Source organism: Capsaspora owczarzaki (genome assembly GCF_000151315.2).
Source record: "Capsaspora owczarzaki ATCC 30864 unplaced genomic scaffold supercont2.1, whole genome shotgun sequence".
NCBI classification, from domain to species: domain Eukaryota; class Filasterea; order Ministeriida; family Capsasporidae; genus Capsaspora; species Capsaspora owczarzaki.
Genome location: NW_011887292.1, coordinates 3,192,154 through 3,214,055, shown reverse-complemented (window position 1 = coordinate 3,214,055; position 21,902 = coordinate 3,192,154). Strand labels below are relative to the sequence as shown.

Below are 21,902 nucleotides of genomic sequence, written 5' to 3'. Positions count from 1 at the left end.
CCGGTTCAGCCGAAACTGGATTGTTAACAACCAACCATTTCCGAATCATTTCTTTGAGCTACTTTTTTGTTTGTTAATCAATAGTGTTATTCTTCAACATAATCAGCGTGGAAGTAACCGAAAAGCCGTCGCGCAGTTTAAGCGGAACCAGCATTGCTGACAACATCGAGAATCGCGCGACCAACGTAATCCACAGTCTTGGTGGTCAGGCCGCACATGTTGATACGTCCAGAGCTGAGCAGATAGATGTGGTACTTTTCGGTGAGGACTTTACATTGCGCCTCTGTGTAGAGAAGGAGCCAAGAAATCAGGGCGATTGGGTTGAATCAAAGTGAGTCATAACAAACTCAAGCGAATATGACTTTAACAGCTCGTCTCTTTACCAGTCAAGCCTGTGAAGCTAAACATGCCGATTTGGTCGAGAATGTGCTGCCATGATCCAGGGGTCTTGAGCTCGACGAGCTTGTCGTAGAGCATGCGGCGCATGAGCTTGATGCGATCCGCCATGACGTTGAGGTCGCGGTGCCTAGAATCCCACGCGCAAGTCAGACACACGAGTTCGCCAAAGAAGCCAACAACAGAAACCAACAAAAGAAACCAACTAAAGAAACAAATAAAGAAGAAGAACAACCCCCTCCCCCATAAAAACAAGCTCCATTGCACCACCACTCAAGGAAATCCTCACCAGTCCTTGTACAGCTCGGGCGAGTTCAAGATGGTGCCGACAATGCGAGCACCGTGGTTGGGCGGGTTGGAGAACATGGCACGGACAATGAGCTTGAACTGCGAGCGCATGCGTTGGGCGGCGTCCTTGTCGGCAGCGACGGCCGTGATGCAGCCAGCACGCTCGTTGTACAAGCCAAAGTTCTTCGAGTACGACTGGCCGATGAACAGCTCAATGCCACGCGCAGCAAACAACCGGACTGCGTACGCATCGTTGTCGACGTCGCCGGTGGCAAACCCTTGGTAGGCGCTGTCAAAGAACGGGAAGAGCTTGCGCGCAATGAAAAGATCGGCCAGCTGCGCCCACTGCTCGCGCGACGGATCGGCGCCCGTGGGATTGTGCGCGCAGGCGTGCAGCAGGACGATCGAGCCCTCGGGCATTGCATTGAGATCCTCGACAAACTGGGTGAAGGCGACGCCCTTGGTCGCCTTGTCAAAGTAGCGGTATGTCTTGACGGTCAGCCCGGCCTCCTTGAAGAGGCTAAAGTGGTTGCTCCACGTCGGGTCTGACACGTAGATGGTCTGCGACGGCGTGTAAAACCGGCGCAGAAACTCGCCGCCAAGACGGAGGGCGCCCGTGCCCGAGATTGCCTGCACTGCGCAGACGCGGCCCTCGGCCATGTCCTTGGAGTCGTGGCCCAGCACAAACCGCGCAGACGCGTTCGTAAAGTCTGCGAGGCCGTCGATCGACAGGTACTCGTGATCGTGCTGCGTCTCGGCAATGCGCAGCTCAGTCTGGCGCACGACCGGCAGAATCCACGGCTCGCACTCTTCCGTGCGGTAAGCGCCAATCACAAGATCGACCTAGCAGCAGCAGCAGCAGCAGAGCAACGAGCGAGTAGTAGTTATAAGAAGGAGTTGAGCAAGTCAAAAGTCGGCGCAATACCAGAGGGAGGAGGAACGGAAGCAAAAATCGGAAAATCGGGGGAAAATAACAACCATCGGAAAGAAAATCAGTAACGAAAGGCACACAAGGAGTTTGTAGGGCAGGGTAGTGAGTGCCGAGTATGAAATAGGAAACCTCTCCCCAATTCTTCAATTCTCTTTGACTCTCATTTCCACCTCGGTGATGATGTCATGATGTTCTTTTGTCTTATTGTTGACATATCACACAATTACCTTGTTGGGATGCTTGTCGGCAGTGCATGCTGCAGCAACGCCAAAGATGGCATCGGGAGGCGCGAGTGGGACGGTGGCAAAGTGGGACATTGGTGAGAAACGAAACAAAATGAAAAAGAAGGAGTGGCTTCTGAGAAGATTGGAAAATGACAAGTATTGCGGGAAAAATGATAAGCATTACGAGAACAAAGAGCGGGAGTGGTTCTCAGAGGACTGTATTACAATAAACAAAACCCCAGGATCCCGGTATTCAACTCTGAAAGCAATCCCCCTCACCTTTCATCGACGCTTGGCCACAACAAACTCATTCACGGCAATCGGCCGCAATGCTCCGAGCTCTTGCTGCCACTCTGGCGTAATCCGATCGCGATTTCCCATGAAGGGACGGAGGGCAGGCGGCAGGTAAATGCTTCCGTCTTCCAATTGGTGCGTCTCAAGCAAGGCAGCGATGGTGCGAGGAATGGCGCACGCGGTGCCATTCACAGTGTGCAGATGCTTGTTTCCATCTTGGGACGCCGTGTCTGTTTGGTGGGCGCCTTTTGCTTCGGGAGCAGCGCCTCCAACCGCCTTGGCACGAATTCCGAGTCGTCGCGCTTGGTAGTCGGTGCAATCCGAGGCGCTGGAGATCTGTATTGGCAGCAGAGTTTGAGTCTATAACCGTTCCTAGACAAGCAGCAGAGCAGCGCGTGATACTTACTTCGCCCCACGCCACGCGACCTGGCATCCAAGCTTCAATATCGTATTTGCGATATGCGGAGGCTCCTAGTTCCTTCATTGGCATGTCCAGCACTCTAAAAGGAGCAAAGTGCAGTTGCCGACAGACACAGAATCGCCAAGAAAGTGAGCACAAACAAAGAGGAATCACGACCGGAAAAACAAAAACAAATACAAAAGCCCAAAAACTCAGAGCCGTCCGTACCGGAAATCAAGCTCAAGAGACTCAAAAATCTGCTTCTGAACCTGAACAATAGAGTCGAGCATGGCTTGGCTGTCGGCAACGCTCGGTCCCGTGAATGCAAACATTTCCACCTTGGAAAATTGGTGCACGCGGTAAAGACCGCGCGTGTCGCTGCCGTGCGCGCCGGTTTCAGAGCGGAAGCAGTGGCTCAGAGCCGCCAGCTTGACCGGAAGCGCCTGCGTTGCAACGGTTGTGTTGGACAGGAAGCCAGCCAGAGGGATTTCGGCCGTTCCGACCAGGGAGAAGCGGTCGTGAGGCGCGGCTAGCGAGTAGACTTGCGTCATCTCGCCTCGTGGTTGGAAGCCACATGCGGCCACCATCTCGGTTCTAGCAACATCCGGAGTGGTCATGGGAGTAAAGCCTGCGAGCATTGCCTGCTGCATGGCGAGCTGCGTGAGCGCCAGCTCGAGCAACGCTCCAGCGCCTTTGAGAAAGTAGAACGCGTGCCCAGTGACAGCAGCGGCGCGTTCCAGATCAAACAAGCCGAGAGCCAGACCAAGCTCGACGTGGTCTTTGTACTTGGTCGGAGGGATACGAGAGGGGTCCGAGTGCGCGGGCAGCGATGGACGAGCATCCAGCGAAGCAGCGAGCGTTTCTTGCTGAGCCGTCAACCTGGACGAGACGGCCACGACCCTCTCAACATTGGGGCCGTTCGCTACATCGGGATGCGCATCGTTCGGGACGCGCACAGCAGCGTGGAAGAGCTGGGCAGCCACTTCCTCGAGCGCGGCGTCGGCGTCGGCGATTTCCTTCTTGATCGAGCGTGCTTGCTCGGCGATCTGCACCTTGGCGTCTGCAGCCGTGTTCGCTGCGTCTTTCTGGGTACCAGCAGGAGCTCCGGCAGGTCGGGCGGCGCCGGTGGGCTTGGTGTACGTCGCGCTGAGCTTGTTCCGCATCGCCCGCAGATCGTCCGACTTGCGCTGCAGCAGGCGATTGCGCTCAAACAGCTCGCGAAAGTGCGCTGCATTGAACGGGACGCCGTCCTCGGACACGGCTGCCATCTGGCGCAGCTGCAGGTGGCGCTCGACTGTCTCGGCGTTCGCGGCAATCCATGCGTAGTCGAGCTTGGGCGTCAGGCGCGATCGGCTCGGCGGAACGAACGGCGCAGCAGCAGCATCATGGCCATGCACTGTCGATGATGGCTGCGGTGCTTGTGCTGGTGGCGGTGAGGGTGGTCGCGCAGACGAGGACGAGGACGACCATCTTGACTGACTGGGAACGCCAGTCTTGGCTGCTGCAGCACCAGTACAAGATCCCGCACCGGCACCAACGAGTGCACTACGGGTTCCGAGTGAGCGAACAGCATGCATCCATTGTGCGGCGCCAGTGGAGGAAGGTCGCGTCGTCCAACGAGCGAGACTCGACATTCTGAGCACAATGAAACTGAAACTGACTGAGCTGCTCAGACAAACCAAACAACCAAAAAAGCAATACAGGACTGACATGGAAATTATCTACTGTATTCTCAAACGACAACAACAACAACACACCGCTTAACCATAACATAGAGTTCAAGAAAAAGCTTCCATTCGCCCATTACTTGCGTTTTGCTTTAAATCGTCGCCTTGGACGTGAGCTCGTACGAAAGCGTCGAGAACAAGCTTTGAAGCTCCTTTTCGCGCTGTGAAACGTGATCTACTTCAGCGACCAGCGACTGCAGAGAAAGCAAACCAAAGTACACAGAGTTAGCCAAGGTTTTTTTGCACAATCCCAAAAACACACACCACATTCCCACAACAGAGAAAACAACCGTTGTGTTTCGTTACCTGGAGACGAGCAGGCAGTGCGCTCTGCTCATTGTCGCGCAGGCCGGCAAAGCAGGCTTGCTCGCGTTCCGACTGCTCGAGACGGGTTGTGAGGTCGCCAATTTGCTGCTTGAGATTCTTGACACGCGTCTGGAAACCGGTGGTCAGGACGATCAGTTTCTTTTCTGCACGATCTGTTTGTTTGCGGTTGGCTTGGTACTGGTCGGACAAGTGTCCCAGCGTCTGTGCGAGCGCATCCGTGCGATCCTTCTTGCTGGCAAGTGCCGTTCGGCCGTAGCGTTGCTGCGAAGGCACGTACGTCACGTCGTCGAGCGCTTCAAGCCACACGCGCTCGTACTCGGCCATCGACACACCGTTTTCTTCGTGGGCAGTGCCCCATCGAGAAGAAATGACATGGCGAACAATCTCCGTCTCCTGTGCGAGCATCTTGCGCGCCGCCACAATCTCATCGTCAGAAAAGTCGCCGTAAGCACCGGCGCTCGACGAAGATGCCAAAAAGGCTGGCTCGAGGGCAGCGGAAGAAGCAACGGCGTCGTCGTCGTCCTCGTCCTGAATGTAGGCAGCAGCCAACTCGGTCAGTCCGCGACCAGCAGGGTGCTCGCGCGTGTCGATACGCAGCAATGCAGCCGTCTCGGCCTTGATCAAATCATCCGCTGCCATGAGAGCAGGGGAGATGGTCAGGCCACCAGCAGCTGCACCGCCGCCGGCGCGCACGGTTGTCGTTGTTGTGCTGGTGGCAATGGTGCTCTCACCGCCAGTAACGCCAGCGGCGCCCGAAGCCTTGCCGATGGCGGGGTTGACTTGGGATGGACGCGGGAGATGGCGTTGAACGGCCTGCGACCGGCGACGCGCGGCGGCCAGTTCTTCAGCACGCTGGTTGGCAAAGTTGCGAGCCTCGATCTCTTCACGATCCTCCTCACCCGTGACGTAGCTGGGGCGATCCTCGTCTTCGACGTCCTCGACAGAGCCCTCGAGCTCTGGCAAGACAATCTCAAAGTCGTTCTTGGGCTTGGGCAACGCGGCGAGGCCTGCCAGCAATTGGCTGCGCTGGGCGCGTTGGTCGCGCTCGTACGCGGCCAAGTCGTCAGTGTCCATGGTGTCGTTGATGCGGAGGCTGTCGCGGAAGGGCGTGCTTCCGCCCAAACTTGACGAGGCGCCGCCGTCTCCGACGCGAGGGGTCATGCCGCCAGCCATGCCACCGGCCGCGGGTGTTCGCAACGGAGTGCGCAAGGTCACGTTGGGTGTCTGAGTGACCTGTCGGCGCGGAGTCATACCGTCAAACCCAAACACGGACTGGACCTCGGGCCCATCGCCGCCCTTGAGCGGCGTCTCCATTCGCGTCAGGGCGAGCAAATTTTGCGCCTCTTCCAGGATAATGTCCTGAGACATGGGTGTCCGGGCGGTTAGATTGGGGTTCGAGGCCGCGTTCGAGGCAGCGCGCATGGCCACAGCAGCCGCGCTTTGCAAAATAGAGCCACCACCGGTCGAGCCGTCAGCTCCGTCGGAGCTCAGCAAGCTGGACGACGCGGTGGAGCGGCTGGCTAAAACAGCAGCACGGGCCTTCTCGGTCGAGTAGCCCAGCTTGACAATTTCCTCGAGCTCGGCCTCAGAGACTTGCGGTGCAGGCAGCTCGAGACGCGCGCGCTTGCTGGTGCGCTCCAGCTCCTTGTCGGCCTGGAGCAGTCCGACGAGATCGGTGGACTTTTTCTTGTCCAGCTTCTCCTTGTCCTTTTTGCGCATCTCCGCCTCGGCTTGAGCGCTCTTCTTGCCTTCCAAGTCCTGCAGCGAGCGAGTTTTGAATTCGCGGGCGGCCGTGCCGTCATCGACTTCCATGGACGTGTCGTAAAAGCCTCGCGGGGCCACCTTGTGCAAGGGGACCTCGGCATTCAAATCAATCTGTCCGCGCTTCTTGAAGCGGCGCGGCATCTCGATGCCGGCAGCAGCAAGCTCGCGGCGCTTTTGCAGCGACGCCAGGCGGCGCGCCTCTTCCAGTTGGCGCTCACGGGCTTTTCGTTTTGACTTTTTGCCCTGTGTGTTGGCGAGGCGTGCGCGGGCCTCGGAAAGCATTTCCTTTTCGTCTTCGTCCATGTCAACCGGGTCGGGGCGGGCAGGCTTGGTTTCTGGGTGCGGGTCGATTTCGCCAGGGCGCAACTTGCGTGCCTCCGAGGTGGATACGTCTTCGCCAGTTTCACGCGCCTGTGCTTGGTCTCTACAGCGAAATTGCAGGGCCACCAGAAAAAAAAGAAGAAAGAAAAAAAAAAAGTTAGAACCAAAACAACGACGAGCCAAACCAACAGCACCGAGCCCACAACCAACCCAAATGCAAGCCAACCATTCTTACAGCAAACGTTCATAGTGCTCAAGGCACTGAGCGGCGGTACGTCCAATCATGGGCGCGATGGTGCGCCACTGTGTCGGCATCAGCTTGGCGAGGTGGAGCAGCTTTTCCTCCTCCTCGCGCGACCATTCCGTCTGTGTTCGAGGGCAGTGCATCATTCAATCAGCCATCGAGTATCGAGTATCGAGTGGGGGTTGGCGCTTTACTGGCGCTGCATCACAAACGTTCGAACGACGCTTTTGTTGGTCTGCGTCGTCGCTCTGTTTGCCTCCTCGCTTCCAGGCGGTCGTCTCTCTTTTTTGTTTTACCTTCTTGATGCTCGGATCCAGCCACTCGTACCAACGCGCCTTGCACTGCTTGGCCGTCTTGCGGTGCAGCAGCGAGGCAATGCGCGACCACTGGTTCATGCCGTACTTCATGACGGCCGCCTTGAGGATTTCATCCTCCGTGTTCTTCCACACGCCGCCTGTGTGGGGGAAGGGGGTTGGTTTGAGCAACAGCAACGTTAGGACGTTAGGATAGGACACACAATGGGAAGCAGTGAGTTGCATTGGCCGCGATCTCTCTTTTTTTTTTTTTTTTTTTTTTTTTTTTTTTTTTTTTTTTTTTTTTTTTTTTTTGTAATGGAAAATCCAGCCAAAATTTTCAATAGTGTTCCAAGGTCTCTCTTTTTGTTGCTCTCTCTCGCTCTCCACACTGTTGCAAGCTACTGATTCACAGAGCAAAAGAAGGATGAATCAATTCAGCGATCGCTGTCTCGGGTTGGGTTGCCGCACCTTTGATGAGGACGCGCGGCATGTTGTTGCGTTGAAGAGTGGACTGAGCGCGGCACAGTTTAGTTGTTGAGAAAGTGAGCATCAATGTTACAATACAATACACAACAAAAGTCAAAGATGAATACGATGATGCTCCGGGCGTCATAACTGCATTTCCACACCGTAGCGCGCTCAGCTGAAATCTGAGCTTGACCGTGAACATCCCCCGCACAGACACAAGCACCTTCTCAACCTCGAAACACACTGTAGTGAATGAACGATCGTTCGATTAGCTTGTTCTTGTCTGAGTCGAGGGAGCTTGGAAATTTGTGATGGAAATCCTTACAAAATCAGAGCAAAACGCACTCACCGACCATTGAGAACCATTGGAGGTCATTTGCCTTCAGTGCATCATCACTACAATACATAAAATGGTCTCGTTCAGTCCTACTAACACACAACCAACAACAACAACAAAATGCCTGCTCCATCGACCGCCGAACTCGTTGCTCGCGCCAAAGCGCTCTTTGCTGCCAGCTTCCCCGGCGAGACGCCCACGATTGCCGTCGCTGCGCCCGGTCGCATCAACATCATTGGCGAGCACGTCGACTACTCTGGCGGCTTTGTCTTCCCAATGGTACGTCCGTCATACGTCGTGACTCAGTGATTTTGTTCGCAATTGAATGTTTATGATTCATCTCAATGATCATCCATTCATTCATCGATTCCATCACCTTTCATTGATACACATACGCACAATGCAAACATGCTTGAATCTGGCACTCACCGCTTTTGTCTCGCTGTCTCTGACAGGCCATTGAGCGCGAGACCGTGATCGTCGGTCAGCCGCTGGTTGGCGGAGCATCCTCGCCGGTTGCCATTGTTGCGACGGACTCGGACGCCGTCTCTGCCGACACTCGCATTGTCGAGTTCAGTCTGACGGGCCTGGCGCGCGGCCAGCCAAAGTGGGCCAACTACGTCAAGGGCGTCATTGCAAACTTTAACTTCCCGGCAGGCGCTCCAGTGTCCTTCCGCGCGGCAATCTGCTCGTCCGTGCCGCTGGGCGCTGGGCTGTCCAGCTCGGCTGCGCTGGAGGTCGCGACATACACCTTCCTCGAGGCCCTGACGAACAACGGCAAGGCGCGCGACGAGAGCACCTTTGTCGAGAAGGCCAAGGCCTGTCAGAAGGCCGAGCACGATTTCGCCAACGTCCCGTGCGGCATCATGGACCAGTTCATCTCGGCACTCGGCCACAAGGACCACGCCCTGCTCATTGACTGCAAGGACAACACTGCGCGCCAAATCCCGCTCACCAACCACAACGTGCAGATCCTCGTCACCGACACCCATGTCAAGCACTCCCTCGACGGCTCAGAGTACGCCACCCGTCGCGCACAGTGCGAGACTGCCCTGGCTGCCATCCAGGCCCAGTTTGCAGGCGTCCCGTTCCTTGGCGTTGCCACCATGGACCAGCTGAATGGTGAGTCTTGGGATTTTTTGGTTTTTGGTTTTTGTGTTTTTCTGTGCCCGGATTTTGTCGAGGGGAGATTTCTGTCTCACCGATGGCGGTTTGTGCATGTTTGTGTATGGGTGTTGTACTCATTTCTACTCCCTCCCCCCCACCCCTTTTGTGTAAACTCCCGGGGGATTGCAGCTGTCAAGGACAAGATCGATCCCGTCGTTTATCGTCGCGCTCACCACGCCATCGCTGAATGCAAGCGCACTCTCGACGCTGCTGATGCCTTCACTGCCAACAACTATGAACTTGCTGGCAAGCTGATGGTTGAGAGCCACAATTCCCTTCGGTAGGCGATTTGTTCTTGCTGTTGTTGAGACCGCCCTTTTGTTTTGCACCTCATTTTCATTCCGGGGCTTCTTGTTCTGAAACATTCTTCATTCCTCTTTTGTAGTGACGATTATGAGGTGAGCTGCCCCGAGTTGGACACGCTCGTCAAGCTCGCGATGGAGTGCAAGGGCGTGTACGGCGCGCGCATGACTGGCGGTGGCTTTGGCGGCTGCACGGTGACGCTGCTCGAAACGAGCGCTGTCGACTCGGTCATTGCCCATCTGAAGCAGGGTTACCCCAAGGCCGAATCGTTCTCCACGGGTCCTGCTGCCGGCGCTCGTGTGGTTTCGCTGTAAAAAAAGAGATGGGTCTGCATTTGGCAGCTCACGAAACAGGCTGCACATTCTTATTGGGAGCAGTCGAAACGCGTTTGATGCTGACGCTGGTCAATAAAAAGGTCATTACCATGCTGGCAACACCACCGCCACCACCAACAATAACAAAACAAGTAACTTCTCCAAAGTTTCCTGGTTTTTTTTTTTTTCCCCCGAGTCCTCAACTGCATAAGATACGTTTACAAGTACAAACAAACATACAAACACAAACCACCACAAACACATACAACAAACATTCGGCATTGCCACATTGCCAAATATTAGACCGATCGCCAACACGAGCTTTTGGTTTTGCTGGAACAACGTTGGCTGAACGTCAAAACTTAACCAGCGTGAGGCCTTCTCTCTCTCTCTCTCTCTCGCTTCGTCCATCCATGGACAACACGGCTTGGAGCATCCCCACTGACATCCCATTGCGCGGTTAGTACTTGAGCTTGGTGCTCCAGTCGCGCGGGGAGATGACGAGACCGCGGCCCTTCTTTGCGCCTCGGTAGACAACCTCGATGAGATCAATCATGTCCTGCTTGTCCTCGAAGGCCCAGGTGACCTTGTTGTTGTTGCCCGTGCCGAGATCCACCATCATGTGCTTGTTGCGGAAGAAGAACATGACCGTGCATGGATCGTACAGCTCGTACATTTGGCAAAAGTCGGGCACCTCAGTCAGATCGACCACGTAGATGACGGCAAAGTTCTTGATCTTCTCAGCAATGCTGTACAGAATCTCATCCTGCAGCATGCACGTCGGGTCCCAGTCGTGCCCAAACCGGATGACGACGACGCGATCCTCCTCAGACAGGATGGCCTGGTCGACTTGCCAGCCATTCGTCAAGTGAGGGAGCATGTAACTCATGGCTGCAAGTGTATGTGTGTATGTGGATGCTGTTCAGAGTTCAAAAACCAACGGAGAGGTCAAGGCCGAGCTGAGATGGTGGTGAAGAAGCAGGGGAAGTGGCGAATGGGGAAGAATCAAACAATCTGAGACTGAGCCGTGCGCTACCATGAATCTAGCCCAACTGATCAGCAACCTTCAAACAAATTCAACAAGGCTTTTTGATAGGGGGGCGGGGTGGGAAGTCCCCAAAAATCCGTGGGAACTTTGTTTTTGTTTTTTCAATCCGGACACGCACACTCCTCGAAAAGGGACGCTGTTGTGTGTGTGTGTGTGTGTGTGTGTGTGTGTGTGTGCAGTTCACGTTGAGGTAGAATTTACATTGCCATTATTGGGCAAAACGAACAAAGACAGCGACATGCACTCGCAATGCACAAAAAGCAAAGCACCACAGCAAAAATGTTCACATACGCTCAAGCAAACAACGCAAACATCGACATGAGAACAGCCGTAAGCCCGACAAACGCAACAGACGAAGTGATGCCAGCTGCGCTGTTGACATGGTACGTGACGTGGAATGCTGGAGGTTCCGAGGTGCATGTATCTTCGGAAGTTTGGCCATTCAAGCGGCAATACCCACACACATCGTCGCAGCCAAAGCTGTACGCAATCGTGTCATTCCCAACGACCGTGATGCGGGAATTGCCAAGGATGGGGCCGATTGACGCGCACTGAGCGCTGGTGACAGTGTAAGTGGCCCAAGCGGGGCCTGGGCAAGAGTTCGACACCTGGACATCAATGGTGGCAGCGACAACAGGGTAGACTGTCAGGTAGTCGCCAGAGCCGGCGCCAATCTCAAGGCAAGTGCCAGGCGTCATGATGCTCGACTGAGTGCAGGTGGTGCAAGTATTGTCGCAGCCAAAGCTGTACGTAATCTGGGTGCTTGAGTCGACCGTAACACTGTAATAGTCGGAAAATTCGGTCGAGTTTTGACAAGATCCCGGCTGGACCACCCACCATGCAACGGGCGGCGAAGTCGAGGTGGTACAGGCGGCATCGCCGTACATGCGGAGGACGGCGTCGGTTGCAGAGGTTCCAGCGATTGCCAGCATCATGCACAGCGGCACGAGCACAAAACGAGAGAAGGTCATGATTTCGGTTCTGTTTGGCGGAATTGATGCAAAAAAGGTAGCAGTTGTAGGTGAGATCAAACCAGCGCTCCAGTTGGTGGACGAAGCGGGGTAGTTTGACAACCTCCACTCGACCGTACGCTTCACGAACGCATAAAGTATGCGTCTCTGTGCACGATCATGCTTTTTTGCGCTGCTGCCCGTCAAAAGCTGGCTGGGTTGAGGATGGTTTGTGTATTGAAACAGCTCGTGTGATCTGCTCGGCCCCCACACCCCCGCACCAACTTTTTCAGCTGCTTTTCTCTCGTTCTCCTCTGTCCTTCACACACACACACACACACACTGCAAAGCCGCTTTCGTACAGTTCAACGCTGTTCAAGTCGTCACAAAGAAGGAAAAAATAAGACTAACTGTCACTGTTACCCCGTTTTGTGAAGCAATGTAGATCATTTTGAGAAAGTCGGAATTCTACCCATAGATCATTTTCTGCTTGCGGGTCAATTTACTCATTCCTCGCCTGTTCTCCCCTCCGCTCTTTCCACTCCCATTAGCATCCCGCCTCTCACTCGTGATGAGCGGGAGAGGAGGGCTTGAAGAAGCCACGGGCGAAGAAGAGCGGGAAAAAGGAAAAAGTTTCGTGATTAGCATTCCCATGACACGCTCCTTTCAACCACGTCCATGCACGGTTGCTCGGTCTGACTTTGACATGCACTTCTATGCCTGTCCTTCTTGTGCTTGCCCGTGGCTGTGTACAGCATCCAAGTTCGCATTGAGCGCTGACGATGTAGGATAAATTGTTATTGTTTGGGATACTCACACGCACCAAACGTTTTGATCTTTCACACGGCCACCCCCGCTCTTGACGCTCCGACCGACATTGACGCTGGCGCTGTGGTCCAAGTCGACAAGTCGAAGGAAAATAAAGCTCCCTCTTGCATCGGCAAAAGCCAACCTTACCATGTCACTCACGGGTGACGCTAAAACGAAATCGTGAGAATGTTGGGTGCTGTTGACACTCTTTCGCTTCCTCGTTCGTTTTGATCTAAAGATCACTCCTCTGTTTTTTGTTTTGGAAAGTTTTCATTTTCACAAACTAGTCATGGCCAGCTCTCGCTCTGCTCTTCTGGTGCCCGTGTGCATGCTGTTGGCGTTGATTGCTGTTGCACAGCCTGCCACTGCTGCTAATGCCGCTTTCGGCATCTTTGACGATTCCACATGCATGACCTTCTCGTACACGGTCCCCTCGGTGGACATTGGCACCGGCATTTGCAAGGGCAGCGTCACCCTCGGCACCACATACTACCGCATCAATGCCATCTCGGATTCGTCGTTCTCATACAACCTCGGCTGCGATTCGACCTGCACCACCTGCACAACGTCCGGAACCGCCGCTCCCGGCACTTGCATCAGCGCCCCGAATGGCAAGTACGTGACCGCCCATCCGATCAAGGCCACAACCATCCTTTCGAATATTGGGGAGGCGGGTTGCAACAGCACCACGAGCTCGACCGTCCCGAGCGGCACCTGCACAAACACCGCCTCGCACGGCCCGATTCGCATGATTGACATTGGCCAGAGCAGGGTTTGGTACAACTATGGCTGCGATTCCGTTTGCAGCGTTTGCAAGATTATTGGCCGAACCACCGCCGGCTCGCCATGCACCTCGCTCGCTCTCGGGACAGTCATCGACGGCTATTTCAGCATCAACAGCTCTGCGTCGCTGACCGCTTCCGTCACGCTCATTGGCATGGCTGCGGCTATTCTGTCCGCCTTTACTGTTCTCGGCTAGAGTGTGCACAGTGCGCTTTGTCGTCCGGGCCGTTTTGCGTCAAATGTGTGTTTCCAAAACAATCTAGACTCGATTAAACAATTGCCTCCAGTCCCCATTTTCCCACCTTTCTATAAATATACTTCCACCCGCCGGTTTGTTTGAACCCAACAACAACAACAACAACAACAAGGTACGCATGTTGTTGCGATCGGAACTCTCCCAGCTGCAACTTTCGCATTTCGCATTCTGCCCTCCCTAGACGCACAACATTCTCTGTTGCAATGCCTGGCGTTATGCCACAATCAGCGATACTTAAGAACAACAGATGGAGCGCAACAAGCGTTTTGAAATCACCCGCACATGCGAAATAAAATCTGCGCCAGAATCAAATGTCGCGCGATCTCAGCCAAGAGCACTTGAATCCGAATTGGTTTCATTCTCCACGTCGTCATACGTCCTATTCCCACCATGCATACCCAGTGAGGGAGCGGAGGGGAGACAGGGACGGGGGATTGCACCATTTGTTTACGCACAGATCAATCTTGTTTTGATTTTAAACTTTTGATCTAGATTTCGTGTTTTGATCTTTTCACGTTTGTTTACATGGTGCGCAGGATTTGTGATCTAACACTGTCGTTTGGATTGGTCGTTTTCTTCTTTGTGCCAACAGAAAAAAATGAAGTACTCTCGCTCGGTCGCGTTCATGCCCCTGTGCATTGTGCTCGCGTTGGTCGCGATTTCTCAGCCGGCTGTCGCCGCGGATGTCGCATTTGGCACCTTCACTGACTCCACTTGCACCACGCACACTACTGGCAATCCGTCCTTCAAGGTTGCGTCGGGCGACTGCAAGACCAGCGTGGTTCTTGGCTCGAATTACCGTGTTGTGATCAACAGTGCCAGTTCGTTGACCTACCAACTTGGCTGCGACGCGACTTGCACCACCTGCACCCAAACCACCACCGTTGCTCCCGGTGTTTGCGTCGATGCGGGCTCCAGCCATTATGTGACTGCGCATCCCCTCAAGTACACCTCCATCACTGTGGATTCTGGCACGACCTGCAGCACAACTAGCGCGGTGACGGTGAACAGCGGTGCTTGCACCGCAAACCCGATGGGCGGCTACATGAACATCATGGACCTTGGCATGGGCAACGTTTGGTTCAACATGAACTGCAATGTGTTTTGCGACCAGTGCAAGAACTTGGGCAGCGCTGTTGCTGGTTCGTGCGGTCCCCTCGAAATTGGCTTTGGCTCGTTCCACATCAACGGCTCTGCCGCGTTGACGGCGTCCGTCACCCTGATCGGCATGGCTGTTGCTCTTCTGTCTGCCTTCACTATTCTTGGTTGAAAAGCATTTGCGACTGTGTGGTTAAAAAAAATGTCAAATTTGCAAATGTGCAAGTCAATATCCTTTAGCACCATCCAACAATAATCCCAACTCAAACCTTCCATGGAGACAAACGAATGCCAAAACAAGCAGTCGGGCGGGCAGCTCAATGTTTGCGCGGCACCAGCACTTCATGCAGCCAATCGATCAAGCGATTGTTCAGCTCATGCGACGGCGTTTCAGCGCCAAACGTGAGCACGAGATCATACACTCGCCCGATCGACATGTCCTCCGACTGGATGTAATGAACGAGCGCCTCCAAGCGGGGCACATCGATTGCCTTGGTTTCAAACAGGTAGTAGTCGAGAGAGCGGCCGACCAGGGACGCAGCAATCCACTGCAACATGAACATGAGGTGAAAGTCATTGAGAAACACGCCGCAGCCCCAGTTTCCCGTTGCAATGGGCCACGACTGGATTTGGGGCGTGGATGGCGGCAAGCTTGCTGTTGCTGCCGCAGAAGTGGATGCTCCGCTGGATATCGGAGCGCTGGCGACTGGAAACAGTGGCTGGCCTGCAACAGTCTCTCCGCTCGAGAGGGCAGTCGGTTCGAACGCTGCAAGGGCCTTACGAAGCGTGCGCTCGCAGTAAGCCTTGCGGAACTGCGCACGACCAGGCTCCTTGACGGCATCCATCACCAATACTTCAGTCATGAGGGTTCCAGTCGGCAGTCGCGGCGTCGTCGTGTCGTGCACCGACCCGCCAAACGCCAATGTGCGACCGTAGCCAGTGTAATCGCTGAATGTTTCTGCTCCTTGAACAATCACGGCTTCGTTGTCGTGCAAGACTTCGCAGAACAGCATCGACATCATGAGTTCGGGCGCACATGCAAAGCGAATTTCCTCTTGGACTGCGCCCTGCAGGATACAAGCAGTATTGATGGGGGATAAAGCAATGAGAAAAGAAGAAAACAAAACAAAAAACAAAAACACACGAAATCAAAGCCAGGGTACTACATGCCAGCTGGTGCCGATTCGCTCTGCTCACCTGCGATAACACCCCTCCACCTGGATACTTGTTGGCAAAATCGGCATGGGAGGCGAGCGGTTGCACTTCGATGCTTCCTTTCGGATGGAGGCGGACGGGTGACAACCTCTTGGCTTCCATGACGTCGGGGATATTTGATACTGTTCGCCTGAGCAAGAGAATGTCGCCTCGAGGTTCTGCGAGCAAAAATAAGGCGAAAATGAGGATGCATAGGTCGAAAGACAAGAATTCATTGGAAAAAAAAAATCCTACCTTCAACCGAGACGCGTTGAAAGTAATTCAAAAGCATCTGATGACAGCAAGCAAAGCAAGCAAAACATTGGGCAGTGTTAGCCGCCGTATAACGCACAAGCCACCACAAAACTCGGCAACAACAAATTCCGAACATTGGACATACCCTCAGTTTCGCGACACGAGACGACGAGCCGCCTTTCAACAACCCGGATGCTTCAAACTGAGGGTAGTTGTGCCGAGCATATGCGTGGCGATCGGTAAATGTGCACAGCAAGCAGTGTGCCAGCAGGCATCGGACTTGGACTCGCGAGAGACGAAGTGGAATGGACGAGCGTTCGCCCTGCCTCAACAGGTGAACCCGCTTGGACTCGTACGGCGACAGAAACAATGCTTCAATGTCCAAAGCAAAGTTCAGAATCGCGGGAAAGGTTTGGCCCAGGAGCACCTTCCGCTCTGCCGGCCACAGCTCTTCCTCCAGCAGCGCCTTCAATCCGCCAAACGGCGCGTGATGTGAGCCCCATCTGCAACGAAACAAACAGATCAAACATTGAGAACCAAAACAAACACAAACAGCCAAGCCCAGCTCGGCAAGTCTCAGCAACTCAGGTGCCATGCATACGATTGGAGAGTTTCCTGATTCGCGACCGCGCGCACGATACCAAATGATGGTGTAATGTTGCAGAATGCATCCAAAAGTCACGAGTGAGCTGAGCATTATTTCAACGGGCAGTTTGTGTGGTGGTGGCGGACCAAAAGTACTCACTTGGATCAGATTGAACGCGCGGGTGTCCTCGTTATCCATCGGAGGCGGCTTTGGCTTTGGCGGCTCAGTCGACGAAGGCGTCGCATCGTTCGTTGCTGCAGTGCTCGTAGTATGGGCGGTGGTCGATGCCGGGCGCTCGGCTCCTGGCGCGGTCGCTGAGATTGGCGACATGGATGACAGGCTGGATTCAAGCTCGCTCAGCCGCCGCTTCATGGTTGGCCATGCTCGCGTTCCATGTGGCAAGATCAGTGTGTATTGACCGAGCGACCCCAGCGGCGATGCTTGGATGAGCGCGGCGACCGCAGCAGTCGCAGTGAACATTGAGCCTACAAAAGGAAGATAAAAAACAAAAAAAGGAGAACTGAGAAAATCTGAGAAGAGTCGGTTTCCAAATTCAGACTGCAGTAATGATAACGTTTCGCGCTGTTTGTTGAGATCACACATCCCTGAGCAGTGACACTAGTTCTGAGAGTCTCATTGTTGAAGCAGTTCGTTCGTTTTGCTTGGTAATCGCCTTCCACGTTCAAGCACTGCTGTTTCCACTTTGCAACTTTTTCTACTAACGTGTACACGTACTCGGTTGATGTTCATCGTCACCTCATCCCAACCCAATCCAATCCAATCCAATCCAATTCAAACCAAATCCAATCCCAATGCTGCTCCATTCATTTTTTTTTTTTTTTCGTTTTTTTGTTCTTTTCCACATGCTTGCTTCAGCCAGTCGCATTGCAGCAGGACGTCGCCTGCTCTCGTCCGCCGCCACCGCCGCGCGCCCTCAGGCTGCAGCAAGCACGCCGTCGTTCAACGCCGCTGCCAAGGCCGGTTCGGGGGACGCACCCGCTGCTGCTGCTGCTGAGGAACAAGGAGGAGCGAGCTCTGGCGGCTTGCTTGCTCGAACGTTCGGGCGGCTCCGCGGTGCCAAGGCCACGGATGGTGCTGCACCCACCACCACTGCTGCTACTGCTGCTGCTGCTGTGACTGGTGATGCAAAGACCGCCGCCGCTGGATCGGCCGATTCCGAGGCCATTCGAGCGCATCGTGCGCTCCATGCTCGCCGCGCCAGTGAAGCGCCGGCCATCCTCACTCCTGCCGTAATGGACGAGGAGCACATCATCAGGCGCACTGTCATCAACCACTACCGATCCAAGACACCGCTCGTGTACCAGGATGCCCAGGGCCAGTCCAAGACGATTTCCGAGTCCCGAGCGTAGGGCTTTATGCATTTGTGTCGTACTCGCTTTTCTGTTGTGATTCGGTCACTTGGAAGAGGAGGAGGAAGAAGTGGTGGTGGTGGTGGTGGTGGTGGGGGTGGCATCAGACAGGAAAAAAAACCCTGCTTCATTTTTGCTAACCGTTGTCACAACGAACGCTCCTCTTCTCTCAGAGCGAAAATTCTCAAGCAAACCCGAAAAAGCTATTTGGAGCGACGATACGCCGCTTTGGTCCCGCGGACAGATCTCGACGTGCGCCAAACTGTGCGCGAGATTGTCAACGAAATTGCTCCGATTCCGGCCGATGCCAAGGACGCCGTCTGGACGAGTCGGGCGTTTGATAGCCAAACAGAGCGCGTTCAGGTGCGTCGAGGAGCAGTTTTTGTTCTGTACCATTGTCGTACTTGCTGTACAAAACCTTGTTTGCTTTTCTTTTTTTTTTTTTTTGGGCAACACTCTGACTGCCGATTGTTCTCTTGCCTCCACCTTCTCTTTTCCCCCGTTCTAGATCCTTGCGCGATGTGTCGAAACCTTCCAACGAGACATTCCGGATCACCTGCTGAGTGAAATGAAGAATGCTGCAGGTGTGGTGAAATTTTTCAAGTCGCCGCTTCCTGCAGCCCCGCGTCTCTTCCCATCAATCGATCTGGAAAAGCTGCCTCCAAACCTGCGCATTGAGGTGTAGAATTTCCATTGCAACATGGGGGGGGAGCCCAGACTGTAACTTTATGTTTGCGTGTCGGGTTTCTTCTGTTTTTTTATAAAGTACATTTTACAATTACAAAGCACCTCTGCGCGCGCAGGTATAAGAAAATCCCCTTCTTCTACCGGCGTGAGCTCAAAGAAGCCAAAGCTATCTGCTGCTGGTGATGCAAGTCGGCTTCGTCCATCTGCCGTCGAATGTCGTCGGTGAGAATCTCGTCCTCTCCGCTGAGCTCGTCATCAGAGTCGCGATCTTCCGACAACGCGTCCGAGCCCGTGGAAGGATGCTGGTCCTTGTCAGAGAGTTCGGCTGCTTGAATTGCCTGTGCCTTCTGAACAAGGAGGCCGAGGTGTTTGCGCAAATCTACGACGCCCGTGCGCTCGCTGGCACTCAGCGTGATGAGTTGCTGGAGTTGATCAAGCTGGAGTCGACCCTCACTCACAAGTTGCCGCAACACTTCGGAAAATTCGGCATAAAACTTGGTGGCAGCTGCCGATGCACCGGGCTGATCCATCTTGTTGAGCACCACAATGAAGGGTCGTCGTTCCATGCCGCCGCCGCCGTACACGGACAGCTCATCGAAGAGCAGACGGAATGTCTCTGCGGGGGTCCGGAAGGGCGAATCCATGGACAGCTGGAATCCATTCACGTCAACGACGTACAGGAGGGCTGAAGTGCGCTCAATGTGCCTCAGGAATTGATGGCCCATGCCAACATTTTGGTGTGCGCCTTCAACAAGGCCAGGCACGTCGGCGACAGCAATCCTGGTGAACTGATCGTACTGCACGACACCGATATGGGGTCGAAGCGTGGTAACTAGTCAAGTGTTGAAAGAAAGTCAGTCAACAACTTGCGGAATGGACACGAAGCGCTGAACACGGCACAGCAACCAAACAAGTGTCTCACAGGGATACGGAGCAATCTTGGGGGTGGCGTTTGAAATGGCTGTGAGCAGCGTTGACTTGCCGGCATTGGGAAATCTACAAATCAGAGAGTCGAGCAGAGCAGAGTGCAACAGAGAACGTGAGATCTAATTGTCAACTAGCAACGACGACGACAACAACAACAACACCACATCCGCTCAAAGCAAATCTTACCCGACAAGACCAACATCGGCAATGCTTTTGAGCTCGAGATTCAAAGGCAGCTGCTCACCCTTCCCACCACGCGGGAGTCCGCCGTCCTGGCCGCCACCCGCGCCGCCTTTGGCGAGCAAGTAGCTTTCGCCAATGGTCGAGACATCGAACATGACCTTGCCAGTGCGCCCATCCGAAATCACAGTTCCCGGTGGAACAGACACATAGCTGTCGTCTCCGCCACGGCCACGGGGTGCACGCTCGCGACTATCGGCACCGCGCCCAGCCTCGACGAGCTTGGGTATGTTGGCGAGAGAGCCCGTTTGCTTGACAACAAGGTACACTGAACCACCAGCGCCACCCGTGCCTGCAGGCCGGCCAGTTCCACCATCTCCGGCGCGGACGGAAATGCGGACTCGGTCGACAAACCCTTGCTTGCTTCGATACAGATTTTTGCGCTGTGCTGCAGAGATGGGACCATCGGCAGAAGAAGGACGGTCGAGAGCAGCAGCATCATTTTCGGACAATTCTGGGTCGCCTCGTTCATGGGAAGCGCTCGCGTCCACTTTGGAGTTGACGGAGACTGCTGGTGCTCGCTGGAGCGCAGACTCGGCGGCAACAGCTTTCGCGGCGTCCTCAGCTCGCTGAGCAATGAGGTTGCGAATGCGCTTTTGCTGCGGCATGGCAAGATTGGCAAAGTAATGCTCAAACTTTGCGTCCTTGATCATGCGCTTGATGGGCGATTTAGAGCCTTGACCCTTGTAAAAGGAGCCCAGCAGGTCGACGCTCTGTGCGGCGGTCGCAGCGGCCTTGTTTTGACGTTGAGCAAGCTCGCCGTACAGGTCCACCACCTGGTCCCATGCAAACACATTGACCTCGTCCCAATCGACGGGCTTGTTCCGGCCGCGACTTTTGGCCAGCAGCGCATTGTTTCGCCGAACGCCGTCGAGATCAACCGTCATCCAGGTCGAGTACGACAGCTCCTTGTCCTTGTCCGCTGGCACCGTCGACGCTTGAGGCGAGCGAGCTGCAGCGGCTACCGCATTGCCCGAGCGCGTTGAGCGCGATCGCATGCCAATGCGGATTTTCGGATTGTATGGCTCCAAGTCTGCATCAGCATCCTCCTCATCATCGAGGTTGTCATTCTCGTTCTCGGCGCTCGCGGCTGCTTGACGCTCTCGACGGGTCAACCGCGGTGCCGCAAGTGACTTGCGATTCATCGTTCTGTCTTTGTCACGGCGAGTTCTAACGGGAGTGTCGTCCGATGCTGATGATGCCGCGTAGCGAGCACGGATTTGCTGCGCAGTGGCCTTGTGGAACGGCACGGGCGGCGACACACTCTTGCCCTTGCTTGCAGCCTGGCTCTCGCGCTGTGCCTGGTGTGCTGCCTCGATCTGCTCAATAGCGGACGGCGCGCGTGGAGCGCGGGTTGCAAACCTCGACTGCATCTTGCCACCACCGCCGCCACGCTGCATGCCACCGCGATCCTTGCCCAGTCGTGCGTGCTTGGCGCCACGTCGCATCGGCTTGGCGGCTCGCGGCGGCGGCGATCGGCGGCCTCCCGGTCGAAGCGTCTTCGTCTTGGCAGCACCCCGACGAGCAGCAGGAGCCAGCGCGACCGCCGCCGCATGCCCGTCGCCCGCCGTCGCTCTCGTGTGGAATGATGCAGCGCCATTCCTCTGCACGAAGCCAGGGCCTGCGAGTGCGGGTTGGGCTGGCAGCATCAACAGCAGCATCGCGGCCGTGCTCCTCCTCGTGGTAGTCTCGGCCATGGTCATCGCACTGCACTGGTGGATGGATCGGACTCGCTGGGCAGTGTGATTGGGATGACGATGATGATGATGGTGTCCAGCGTGGCTTGGCTGCTGTGCGAGTCGACCGGCGACACCGCGCAATGCGTCTGCGATGCGAGCACTGCGGCTCAGCATGACAGAGCTTCCCTTAAAGAGCAGTGAAGTGAATGAATGAGTGG

At 55.0% G+C, this 21,902-nt stretch overlaps 11 protein-coding genes across 11 annotated transcripts; 4 read left to right on the top strand and 7 right to left on the bottom strand.

The window, feature by feature from the left end:
• Positions 1 to 35: 35 nt before the first annotated feature.
• Positions 36 to 1,960, bottom strand: CAOG_00998 (aspartate aminotransferase P1). Its single transcript, XM_004365812.2, has 4 exons — positions 1,843 to 1,960; positions 686 to 1,527; positions 384 to 526; positions 36 to 283 (listed from the first exon to the last, which is right to left on the bottom strand). Exons 1-4 carry the CDS (start codon positions 1,930 to 1,932, stop codon positions 138 to 140), a joined length of 1,221 nt encoding a protein of 406 aa, XP_004365869.1. The 5' UTR covers positions 1,933 to 1,960; the 3' UTR covers positions 36 to 137.
• Positions 1,961 to 2,014: 54 nt separating this feature from the next.
• Positions 2,015 to 4,229, bottom strand: CAOG_00997 (seryl-tRNA synthetase). Its single transcript, XM_004365811.2, has 3 exons — positions 2,762 to 4,229; positions 2,540 to 2,633; positions 2,015 to 2,469 (listed from the first exon to the last, which is right to left on the bottom strand). The coding sequence occupies exons 1-3, from the start codon at positions 4,165 to 4,167 to the stop codon at positions 2,122 to 2,124; spliced, it is 1,848 nt and encodes a 615-aa protein (XP_004365868.2). The 5' UTR covers positions 4,168 to 4,229; the 3' UTR covers positions 2,015 to 2,121.
• A 10-nt stretch (positions 4,230 to 4,239) lies between these two features.
• CAOG_00996 (cell division cycle 5-like protein) lies at positions 4,240 to 7,717 on the bottom strand. The gene is made up of 5 exons (XM_004365810.2): positions 7,681 to 7,717; positions 7,213 to 7,370; positions 6,908 to 7,038; positions 4,567 to 6,775; positions 4,240 to 4,454 (listed from the first exon to the last, which is right to left on the bottom strand). Exons 1-5 carry the CDS (start codon positions 7,700 to 7,702, stop codon positions 4,353 to 4,355), a joined length of 2,622 nt encoding a protein of 873 aa, XP_004365867.1. The 5' UTR covers positions 7,703 to 7,717; the 3' UTR covers positions 4,240 to 4,352.
• Positions 7,718 to 8,109: 392 nt separating this feature from the next.
• Positions 8,110 to 9,955, top strand: CAOG_00995 (galactokinase 1). The gene is made up of 4 exons (XM_004365809.2): positions 8,110 to 8,296; positions 8,473 to 9,139; positions 9,314 to 9,464; positions 9,570 to 9,955. The coding sequence occupies exons 1-4, from the start codon at positions 8,138 to 8,140 to the stop codon at positions 9,799 to 9,801; spliced, it is 1,209 nt and encodes a 402-aa protein (XP_004365866.1). The 5' UTR covers positions 8,110 to 8,137; the 3' UTR covers positions 9,802 to 9,955.
• A 6-nt stretch (positions 9,956 to 9,961) lies between these two features.
• CAOG_00994 (thioredoxin-like protein 4A) lies at positions 9,962 to 10,812 on the bottom strand. The gene has a single exon (XM_004365808.2). It carries the CDS (start codon positions 10,688 to 10,690, stop codon positions 10,262 to 10,264), a length of 429 nt encoding a protein of 142 aa, XP_004365865.1. The 5' UTR covers positions 10,691 to 10,812; the 3' UTR covers positions 9,962 to 10,261.
• A 330-nt stretch (positions 10,813 to 11,142) lies between these two features.
• On the bottom strand, positions 11,143 to 11,820 carry CAOG_00993 (hypothetical protein; the record flags this gene model as incomplete). Its single annotated transcript, XM_004365807.1, has 1 exon — positions 11,143 to 11,820. The coding sequence occupies one exon, from the start codon at positions 11,818 to 11,820 to the stop codon at positions 11,143 to 11,145; it is 678 nt and encodes a 225-aa protein (XP_004365864.1).
• Positions 11,821 to 12,898: 1,078 nt separating this feature from the next.
• On the top strand, positions 12,899 to 13,588 carry CAOG_00992 (hypothetical protein; the record flags this gene model as incomplete). Its single annotated transcript, XM_004365806.1, has 1 exon — positions 12,899 to 13,588. One exon carries the CDS (start codon positions 12,899 to 12,901, stop codon positions 13,586 to 13,588), a length of 690 nt encoding a protein of 229 aa, XP_004365863.1.
• Positions 13,589 to 14,246: 658 nt separating this feature from the next.
• On the top strand, positions 14,247 to 14,918 carry CAOG_00991 (hypothetical protein; the record flags this gene model as incomplete). The annotated part of the gene is made up of 1 exon (XM_004365805.1): positions 14,247 to 14,918. The coding sequence occupies one exon, from the start codon at positions 14,247 to 14,249 to the stop codon at positions 14,916 to 14,918; it is 672 nt and encodes a 223-aa protein (XP_004365862.1).
• Positions 14,919 to 15,063: 145 nt separating this feature from the next.
• Positions 15,064 to 17,285, bottom strand: CAOG_00990 (hypothetical protein; the record flags this gene model as incomplete). The annotated part of the gene is made up of 6 exons (XM_004365804.2): positions 16,941 to 17,285; positions 16,797 to 16,810; positions 16,341 to 16,698; positions 16,196 to 16,232; positions 15,944 to 16,119; positions 15,064 to 15,813 (listed from the first exon to the last, which is right to left on the bottom strand). The coding sequence occupies exons 1-6, from the start codon at positions 17,259 to 17,261 to the stop codon at positions 15,064 to 15,066; spliced, it is 1,656 nt and encodes a 551-aa protein (XP_004365861.2). The 5' UTR covers positions 17,262 to 17,285.
• Positions 17,286 to 17,608: 323 nt separating this feature from the next.
• On the top strand, positions 17,609 to 18,938 carry CAOG_00989 (hypothetical protein). Its single transcript, XM_004365803.2, has 3 exons — positions 17,609 to 18,147; positions 18,325 to 18,514; positions 18,660 to 18,938. Exons 1-3 carry the CDS (start codon positions 17,645 to 17,647, stop codon positions 18,834 to 18,836), a joined length of 870 nt encoding a protein of 289 aa, XP_004365860.1. The 5' UTR covers positions 17,609 to 17,644; the 3' UTR covers positions 18,837 to 18,938.
• CAOG_00988 (GTP-binding protein) lies at positions 18,892 to 21,887 on the bottom strand. Its single transcript, XM_004365802.2, has 3 exons — positions 19,952 to 21,887; positions 19,761 to 19,834; positions 18,892 to 19,670 (listed from the first exon to the last, which is right to left on the bottom strand). Exons 1-3 carry the CDS (start codon positions 21,856 to 21,858, stop codon positions 18,976 to 18,978), a joined length of 2,676 nt encoding a protein of 891 aa, XP_004365859.2. The 5' UTR covers positions 21,859 to 21,887; the 3' UTR covers positions 18,892 to 18,975.
• Positions 21,888 to 21,902: the final 15 nt, after the last annotated feature.